The sequence below is a fragment of the Stegastes partitus genome, unplaced genomic scaffold, assembly GCF_000690725.1.
Source record: "Stegastes partitus isolate 25-593 unplaced genomic scaffold, Stegastes_partitus-1.0.2 Scaffold169, whole genome shotgun sequence".
In the NCBI taxonomy this organism is placed as follows: domain Eukaryota; kingdom Metazoa; phylum Chordata; class Actinopteri; family Pomacentridae; genus Stegastes; species Stegastes partitus.
Window position 1 is genome coordinate 439,998 of NW_007577900.1, and position 10,501 is coordinate 450,498.

The following is a 10,501-nucleotide window of genomic DNA, read 5'->3' on the forward strand; positions in this document are numbered from 1 at the left end:
GCACTTTGAGGACCACCAAGGTAGAAAAACGCTATCTACATGCAGACCATTCAGCATTTATTTAGTTAAAACTCTGAAAAAAAAATCTGGGATCACACATACAACAGTTTTTGAAGTGCACAAAGGTGTTATGAATACTGAGGTAAACTGATGACTCTACACAGCATTGATATTTTACTACTTAGATTTTAAATTTGTTTCTACACTTGTTTCCCGTCTGCTCTGTGTAAGCACGGCCTGCACTAAAACAAAATCTTTACATTTTCATCATGTGACCGTGAGTCAGTAATTGCGTCAATATTGCACCAAGGAGAGTAGAATTATTTTTCTTATTATATACATAATTTGATTAAATTAAACTTTTTATCTGTTTTTTTTAAAGAAAGATGTGTAGAATTAAGCAATTTTGATTTTTCAAAAATATTTTTTAAACCAAAAAATAAAATTTAAATCTAAGCTTCATTTTCACCCATGATTAGTTCAAGGACTGATGGACATTTGAAAAATCTGTGATTCTAGCAGTTTTTCTACTTTGTGGTTCTGATAAATGATGTCATTTTGGTGATTTTAGATATCACGCCTTTCAAACCTGCTGGTGGATGTGGAAGTTCAGAGGGTTGATTCTGTCATATTTTCTTTTTTGTTGCCAGCTAAGTCTACAACAGTTCAATACACCAAAAGGTTGATGAGATACGCTGTTCTATTGCACTATGACCAAAGAGAGTTACTATTTACTCTCCTTTACCTACCTACCTCAGCTGAATGCTTCTTATATACATATATAAATAATACGTTGGTTAATTTGTAGTTTATACATGTGGCAGGAAAAAACAGGTATTCCTCAGATTTACTTCATCCTACTGAGTCTATAAAACATTTATTGGCGCTCTTATTAATCAGTCAGGCTCTATTATATAGATCCGGCTGTCTGGTTCATTGTTCATATTATTGATATTCAGTGGTTTGAACCAGAAAAAAGTGGTGTTAGAAAGCTCAAAGTCGTTGTACAGACTATCCTCAAGGCTATGATGGCTTTTATGCAACCATTAGCAGCAAATTTACAGCGCGTGAGGAATTTTTGTCCATATATACATCCATTAAAACAAGAAAGAAAAAAAAATTGCAAGAAAGGACACTAATTAGCTGCTCGCAGTCTTTAGGAGAAAGTACAGCCACCAGTGAATTGCAGTTTACTTGAGGCGAATAGTCAGCATGGTTATATCTCTCGGACCAAGGACACTGCTGGGGCCTTAACTACCTGTATAGTATTGTTCATGTTCACATCGCTCACTGAGATTGCTCGGCTATTGCTTACTGGGTGCTTTTTTTTGTTGTTATACAATTCCGACCTCTGGCCTGCCTTAATGTGTGTTTTATGTGGATCGTGTGTAGTTGTGCATGATGCTGCTGATGTTCGCGCGGGCCCTCAGGGGTGTGAGGGTGAGGTCTGGGACAATCCATTTATCCTACTCACCCCGGTAATTATTCAGCATCAGTATCACAGCGAACACACACACATGAACCAATGCACATTTAAGAGAGGAAGGCTCACAGAAAGACAGAGAGGGTGGCAGCGAGCGCGAGAGATTACAGTGGTTAGCGTGAAGCAACTCCCGATGCAAATGGTTGAGCTATCGACCTGCTAATAGGCTAGCAGCATGCATGTGTGCATCGTGGCCTGAGCATTTGTGTGTGTGCTGAGGCATCCTCTCTCTGCTTGAGGCAAGGTGAAAGGTTAATTCAGGACTCTTGCTGGTTAGCTCTCCTCTCACATGAATCCTCTGTCACACTTGAACACACAGAAACACACATGCAGGCTCGTGCCTTCGGCTCCTGCTCATCTTCCCCCCGAGATACTTGTCCTTGCCTTCCCTCACACCTTCTGCCCATATTAAAAAAAAAAAAATCACACAAACAGGCTGTGTTTGCATGCACAAACACACACAGCCACACACACACACACTGCCCTGAGCATCGCTGTCTGTGATGTTAATAAGGTGAGGGGTGGGGGTGTGGAGGTGGGGGGTTACGCCTGAGTCATGACTCACATCTCCTCCCTTAGCAACTGCTGGACTCTGTTTACCTGGCACACGCATACAGACACATATACGCAACGTGCCAAGGTGACCTTCACATCCTCACCAACACCTCCCTTGGACGGAGAGACTCATGCACTCTCTCTGCCCTCTCACACATTCTCATCCTCATATATCTTACATCCCACATGTGTGGCCCTGGGACAGATTATTGGATTAGTCTATTAACAACCCCCATTCACTCACAGACCGTGACCTTTATTTTTACTCCCTCCCCTGCGTCACCTTGTCCTTTCCTGCTACGTTCCTTGGCCCTGTCATCTCTTCTGCCCTCGTCCTACTATTTCTCACCTTCTCCCTCCTTGCTGAGACACTGGCCTTGTTCAAATAGTTATTTTTGTGCAATGCACATAAAGGCATGTGTGAAGATATATTGGGTGCAGAGTATGAGAAGTGTTACTATACAAATTCACTATGTCAAAAAAAGCACAGCATGTAAAAGTTGCACGCAGTGTGCATGCAACAGAAAAGAAAATATTTGGTATGTAGCGGATTCATCACACAGCCAAAACCGTCTCAGGATTTCTTGGAGCATGTTGTTCCCATAGAAACAGACCAGTCAGGGGACATTTTCAAAACAATATGACAAATAACAGTGGAACAAATGGCAGCAGTTCAAAACTATGCTTTTGAACAGGCAGAGCCCAATTTAAATGCAACAGATTTTATCCTTCTGGAATCATGAATACTCTCTGCTGCTTTTGCAAAGTTCTGTCACTGTTGGTCAATTAATTGTTTATTTCACTGAGAAAATTACTGAGTAGCATAATTCACTGTTAGTTTATTTAGACATTTGTCAAGCAAGAATATTTGCAGTTTCAAGCTCCTCAAATAGAAAGATTTCATGCTTTTGTCCCATTTTATGTCAAACCAAGTCTGAGTGCACCTAAAAAGAATGAAGGGAGAAAAAAAACTATTTACTATTCTGCTCTCATGAGCGTTAATCCATTAGTTAAGCAACACAACTTTAACTAACAGTGTTGGAAGCCAATTGTGAAATCAACTAATAATAGGTTCCGTCTTATACAACTCTAAGGTACAAGTGCAGTGTCCGATGAAAACATGTCCGTTTGGAATGATCTAACTGCAGCTTGTAGCGTGATTGAGTGAAGTCATTTGCTGCAGGAGGAATGGGGTGTGTCTGCAAACACACAGCTGGTTTGTGCCAACTTTTAGCTGCAAGCATTCAACAACATTGATCTGTGAATGCAAGCCACATCCATGACCTTATCTGGACTAATATTATATACATAGAGTAACATTTGATGCTGCTTTGAGCAGTTTGACTCGTGTGTGCTGCTATATGTGCAGAGCGAAGTCATATTTAATACATGAAGTTGCTTTTTTCTATCAACTATAGATGTTGAATCTTTGCAAATCTCAGAACACAAACATGTGCTTAGAAAGCTCTCGCTTGTCAGCTTTTGAAAAAGAGAAAAGCTACAAGGAAACAGTGTTTAAAGTGCATGCATGTGCAGCTGGTACAACATAATCAAATGGAAAGTCGACTTTCAGAACCCACAAGTCTGAGGCCGCGGTTCTCTGCTGGAAACTTTTGCCCCTTCTGGATTGGGGGTGAGCTGCTACATCAAGCAAATGAGTTTAGGTATCTCAAGATTTTGTTTACAAATGGCAGGACGATGGGGTGTGAGATTGACAGATGGATTAGTGCAGCATCAGTGGTAATTGTACCACACTGTCATGGTGAGGAAGGAGCTGAGCAGGAAGTCAAAACTCTCGATTTACCAGTTGATCTAGGTGTCAACCCTCAACTATGCTCAAGAGCTTTTGGTAGTGAACAAAAGAATGAGGTCATCGGCACAAGTGGCCAAAATAAGTTCCTCCATTGGATGGCTGGGTTCAAGTCTTAGGGTGAAGAGCCCCTACATTTTCCAACTGGGAGGAGAGTCTGGGGTAAACCAAGGACACTTATTACATATCTCATCTGACCTGGGAACGCCTTCACATCCCCCAGGAGGAACGGGAAAATGTTGCCACCCAGTCCTGCATACGTGGAAAAAGATGGGTGGATGAAAACTCAACTTCATTAGTGGTTTGCTCTGACATAACCACTTTGGATTTGATAGTGGAACACCTGCTTGTAACTACAGAGAGTGTCCAAAAACATTCCACACCAGGGAAAAACAAGTTTGAGTTTAGATTGATTAGCAGTCAGTGAGCTGTTGTGAGCATGAATCGACAAAGGCCTGGTAAAGACGTTGAAAACTTAATGTTGTGAAAGCATGACGGAAAACAACTTTTAGCCACAATATAAAGACTGCCCATCTGAATGTCTTGACACCCAACACTGTACTTCCTTGGGTCCTCAGCAGCACACTGCCCAACTATAAAGCAGATCAGATGAACAGTTGTAGAGAAAAGAGCAGACACATACCCAGACAAACAGAAGCTCTTTCCGTCATAGGTGTAGAATGTGCTCATAATTTGGATTTAAGTGTCTCACAGTGTTTTTACTCTGACACTCTCATTTTGTTGCCCTCACACCCTCCTCACTGCTACCTGTCTTTTCCCAGACAACAATACAAGCTACCAGAGTCATGTCCTCCCACTCTTCAGAGTGTCCAACGCACTTGATGAGTCCTGACAGAGCAGACAGGGTGTAGAGGCCACTGTTTTAACAGCCATTACCGGGATAGGTGCTGACAGCTAGGGTGTCTGTGCATCCTCCCACTTTCTCTCACTCCGTCTCAGTCGCCTAAGTGTGTGTGTGTGTGTGTTGGGGGGGCATCACTCCAATTAGGACACAGTGAAGGAGTGGCATTTTAACAAGGACCGCGATGAAAACGCTTGAAATTTGTCGCGTCGTTTGAGGGATATGTTTTCATGTCAGACTCAGACCGACGGCTACGTAGGGAGGCAAACATCTTATTTTCACTTTATGTATGTCTGATTGTGTTTGTTTCTCTCCGCTAAGGCAGACGGGGCTAAGCTCACACGGAGGCGAAAACATTTCAAAACTCAATTCATGAAAGCAAAAAAACAGCACCTCAAACTGACAAGAGGAACAATTATACTAAAAGAGAGGCGGAGGTAAAAGAAGTGTTGAGCATTGTTGTTGGGATTTCTGTTGTGACACTCGGGCGACTCAATGAGCAACACTGAATGCTAATGTGATACTGTCATCTCAGGAATACTTCACAAAGATCAGCTGCAGGATTTCTCAAGATTTGAGTCATCTAAACATCCCCGTATTTCAAAAAAAAACAATAAATAAATGCTTTGTCAGTTAGGTGGGCGTTGCTTAGCATGATCTTCAATCCAACTTATCGCTTTGTTTTAATTAAATGTGGCGTGTTTGCCTCCGCAGCTGCTTTGTTTCGTGGCGATAAAGCTACAAAATGCCGCCGCAGCGCCTGTCATCGTGAAAAACAATCAGCAGTTCAAGATAAAGGCCAAATCCACAGTAATTACTGCACCTTAAACATGAGGGTTTATATTCCTATCTTTCTCCTTTTGTTTTAATTTGGGGTGCAGCCAGATTGAAGGCATAACAGACGGCTGTAATTATGAGAAGATTGCGGAACGGGATTATTGGTTAATGCCTCACACGTAGCCGAGCTGTCATTCCCGGTACGAGGGGAATTCTTTTCAGTTCAGCAGATAGTTAAAAACACAAAGGCAATGCGAGGTTACGGCATGCATCTCTGTGCATACGTCTCGTTGCATTACCAGTGAGGACTTTGTTTATTGTGCCATCTACGCTGCATTAAAAATGGCATGAGACATGGATTTACAGGTAAATGAGATTACTGTGCAGAGACCAAGCATGGCAGAAACTGAATATCTCTCTCCCCAGTGGGCTTGATGTTCCCTGTGGTTAAAGAGCCCTGTCTTGTCGGATCTGCCCATGTCACAGACAGAACAAGACTAACAAATTCTTTCCTGTGTTTTGTTTTCAGCCTGAAGCAACACCAGCAGTAAGCCACCGAGACAGGCCACTCTGGAAGGAAGAAGAAGAGATGAAGACAAGAGATTATCGGAATAAACAACTTTTTTTTTTAAATAAAGGAGGGGACTTTCATCAGAAGCCGAAGAAGAGTACGAGAAAGTAGTGCAAAGTAACTTCAGTATGTGTGTCTGTGTGTTTGTGTGTGTGTCTGCGCACACGTCTGCAGTAAGCGTGTGTGGGTCATTGTGAGTGTGTTAATTTCTATCTTTAATCTAAAAAAAATATATATATATCTTTGAGATTTATTCAGCACCTTGTGTTTGACGAGTACAGCCATCAGAGGACCTGTGGCTGCGTATTGCCATTTAACTCTTGTGTGAACCACAATCCTAAAACTGAACTGATGTCAGTGCGTTGACCAGAGTGATAATAACCATTACAATGATCGTCATAGAGCAGCAGTACTAATAACTCTGTAACTAACAGTCCCCCAAGTGCTCTGACAGTGATGCGAGTCGAGTTTCCTGTTTCTACGTGCATTCGGTATGCAGTGATGCTGATGGTGGCACAAGCCTGGCTCACTTTCAGACCACTTGAGACCTACTCAGGCCCAGACTTTGAAATCCAAGGACGAGAAAACTCCCAATGACCTCAGCCATTACAGATTGCATGAGTTTCCACAACTTCAAAAAGATGCTTTTTGGTTTGAATCTACTGTCGTCTATCTGTGTGTCGGATTGGTCTATTTTCAAATGGTGGATGTATCATTTACAAAAAAAACCCATCTTCGTATTTTCATACAATCAAAACCTGGAGATAAAAGAACGAGAAAAGCAGCAAAGAGACTTTAAAATTCCACTTTTCAAGAGGGTCTGTGTGAATCATCTACTGTTGAAAACATTCCCACAGCACTAAATACTGATGTCAGATGCTGTCCGGAGGTGACAAAAATTCTCTCTGAGAAGGGCAACATGTAGATATATTTTTTTTATTTTTCTGTTGCTATGGCCAGAGGGGAAAACAAAAAAAGAAAAAAAAACAACTTCACTCCCAATCCATGTAGCAGCCAATGTACAAAACAACTGGGATGTAATTCAATGCATGCAAAATGTAAAACGTTGCATTCACTTGCCTTTTTGAAACCTATTTGTTGCGCGTTTTGGCAATAGAGCTGCTTTCTAGTGATAGCTTCGTAATGCATTACTGGACATGCTTGCAACTGACCAAAGAGGTCACCTTTTAGTGCTGAACTGGCTTCCTCTCAACATCTTATTTTTTCATCAAAGAATTGAAGAAAAAAAAAAACCTTTTGACCTTTTGATACCTAGATATTAGAATAATCACCGCTGTATAACAACCTCATCTGTAGTGTCTTCAGAGTGTCTGTGAAGTGCGTTTCAACAAGAGTTTGTAGCACCATAAGATGAGCAAAGAGAAGACATGCTCCACTTTTCTTGTGCTGGCACTGAGATTGGCCCAGAGCAGCATTTCTCTTTAAGATGAAAAACACAGCACTCAATGCTAAGCTATTCCTCTGTTCGTTCTTGTTGGTTCGAGTTCTGTTTTTTTTTTTTCCTCTGTAAACACATTAAAAAAAAAATGTGTTTTTATTTTCTGCTTTGTTCATTTCATGGTGGAGAGAGTGAACTACACATGACCTGATTAGAAACTGTTTTCCTTCTCCAGACCTGTGGATGGTTTTTATGCAATCACGCTGTAATATTAACAACCATACAATGTGGGTTTGAAGTGAAATAGTTGAACAAAGCAAAAAAAAGAAGAAAAATTGGTTTGTGTAAATAAGCAGTAGCTGCAGGTGAAGTTAGTGTTTTTAGCGGTGCAAGAGTTTTGTATTCATAGTGTCTATCTGCACTGAGCCACAGGTGATAAGGTTTCTTATGAATATTATTGAAAAATACAAAAAAGGGCCGGCACTGGAAGGGGAATAAACTGTCTTTTTGGTGGGTCGTGTTTTGAATGGATGGTGTAAAAATAATTCTGAACCAAGGAGTTGGTGATGATGGACCAAAATCCAAATCTGAACATGGAGTGATTTCACTGAGAGGGATTTTGATAACGTGAAGAAAACTACGAGGACAGTTTCATCAGAGCAACATCGGAAATGAGAGTGGATTGATAACTCTGCCAACACGATGATGCGGGACTTCAAACCGTTGGAATTTTTTTTTTGTTTTGTTCTTTTTCTAACGCAACTAAACGAAAACCAGAAAAACAAGAAGTCGTTCGGTGTTTTCAATGTGCATCATGACTGTTCAGACGACTATTTACACTGACTCCTTTCTCTCCAGCACTGGTGTGTTCACAATAGGAACCGTGTGTCCGTGTGTCGATATCACAGTCTGTGCAGAGGATGACTGCTCCGTGAGTCACGTATTTTAGCAGATGTTACATAATATATGACAGAGATGTATCTATGGGTAGGAATTGTGTGATATGATGCTTGCGGGCGGGTGTATCTGTATGTGAAGCTGTCAACCGCACCGGCAGCGGGAGACTCGTTGCGAGCTGTGTACCGTGAGCACATTTGTAAACACACCTGATGATGAATATAATGACAACTATATCTATTTTCTCTTGCAAAAAAAATTCCAGCCCTGTGTGTGTTTTTTCTTTCATCGCTGTTTGTTTGCGCCACCGTGTAGATGTGTGAAATTTGCATCTTTCTGGCAGCTTTCATCTGTTACCACGCATGCAGAACCTCAAGCTTCGTAGCATCACCTAAAATATTTAGCTTATTAATTAATCTCCTGCATCGTTTTATTTATTTATTTACTTTTTCTTGCTTGTCATTCCCTTTCACACAACCTTGTTTTTTCCGTATCAGAACTGCGAGATTTAGAATAGTTTAAAAGGCCACAAGATATGAAACTGAAATCAGGTTGGGGAGCAGGGGAACATTTTAGTAATTTGTATATGCAAATGAAGCTTTCTGGAGCTTTTTTTGAGATTAGAATACAAGGAGAAATCAATACCTTCTTTTGATAAATACCGTTTTTTTTTATTTGATCATTTGCTAATTTATCCCTGTTTAGATTTATTTCTTAATGAGAAATAAAGACATAGGCCAATCCTGGTAACAACAGAAGCTTTAAGCAAGTGTTCTGCAAGAGAGTTGCTGCTCTGCTCTCACTGGCTTTTAATCAAACTTGACTCATGGCAAAATCATTCCCACATAGTTCACTTTAGCCAAAGCAAATAAAACACTAAAGACTCCGAACATTAGATGCTTAACAATGTTGCTTTTACAATTCTAATGTTCCCCACAAAGATAAAAGCTTCATGTTTAGATAGCCACGTTCACGAAGGGTAGAGAGAGTCCTCAAGTCACATCATAAAAGGCATCAGCTGACAAGATCAGAGGTCAGATCGGCCCATAGGAAAGTCACAGAAATGGACAATCTGATAACGCTAGCCTGGATTAGAAAGAGGAACAATTTCATATATAGCAGAGACAGATGAACAGCGCTATCCGTTTTACCATTGAACAGCTAGACCACATACTGCAGCTATCTATAATTTAATTCTTTCCAGTCAAAAAGAACATTTTCAAAAACCACAATTTCATTTATTCTAGGCCAATTGACATCACCTTTACCATTCATGTGTTATGGGTTTCTCTTTAGAGACATCTACAATTCACTTCCACATGTATAAATTGTGGATATCTGCAGCTGAATTATGATAAGCTAAAATTAAAGTTTCAGATATCAAAATCAAGATATCTTTAATTCCCCTCAGTACCAAATATCCACAGTGTCCTTTTTAGATATCTTCAATTAAGTTCCAACTCGTCAGACTGATTTTCTTAAACTGAAATTCTGCCTCGTCAAAATGTCATCACAGATATCTTAAATTTGAGTTGTGATTATGTAGAATGATACTGCAGATATCTGTAGTTAAATCAGAGGATACAGCAAATGGAAGTCAGAGGTGTCTTGCTTTTCAAACCTATAACCACATATAACAAGCTGTTTTAGCACCCTGTCAGGGCAGCCGTCTAAGTAATTGTGACCACAGGTTTTGTATGAATGAAGCAGTCTCGCTCCATGAACTTCTGGCTCTTCTTCTTTCACAGCATTTTCTAATGATTTTACCCACCACAGGAACTGCTATTACTTCTGCTAACAGCATTCAAATGCTTCACTGGATCAATATCCAACGGGAAGCCTCACATTAGCAGCGTCATGCACAGCAATTTGGACGAGTCGTAATGACACTTGATAAATCTCGCAGCTATTATTGTGATTCGTCAAAGCTGAATTACAGATATCTACAACTGTAGCTTTAACCGGTCCGAATGACTTTACAGATATCTGCAACAAAAAATCAAACTAGTTCCAGTGTAATTACGGCTAATCAAAAAGACATTGTTGATATCTGTAATATTAATTCTGATATTCAAAATCAACTATTAAATGTTAAAACAGCCTCCCATAAGCCACAGTCATTGTCTCTTCATCCACTCAGCATCCAG

At 40.5% G+C, this 10,501-nt stretch overlaps 1 protein-coding gene across 1 annotated transcript in view; it reads left to right on the top strand.

Moving 5' to 3' along the window:
• LOC103355833 (zinc finger matrin-type protein 4) overlaps positions 1-8,618 on the top strand; it is a 58,142-nt gene extending 49,524 nt beyond the window's left edge. Inside the window, 1 exon segment of the mRNA XM_074465719.1 lies at positions 6,017-8,618. Coding sequence (XP_074321820.1) covers positions 6,017-6,038 — 22 coding nt within the window. The 3' untranslated portion in view covers positions 6,039-8,618.
• The last annotated feature ends 1,883 nt before the right edge of the window (positions 8,619-10,501 follow it).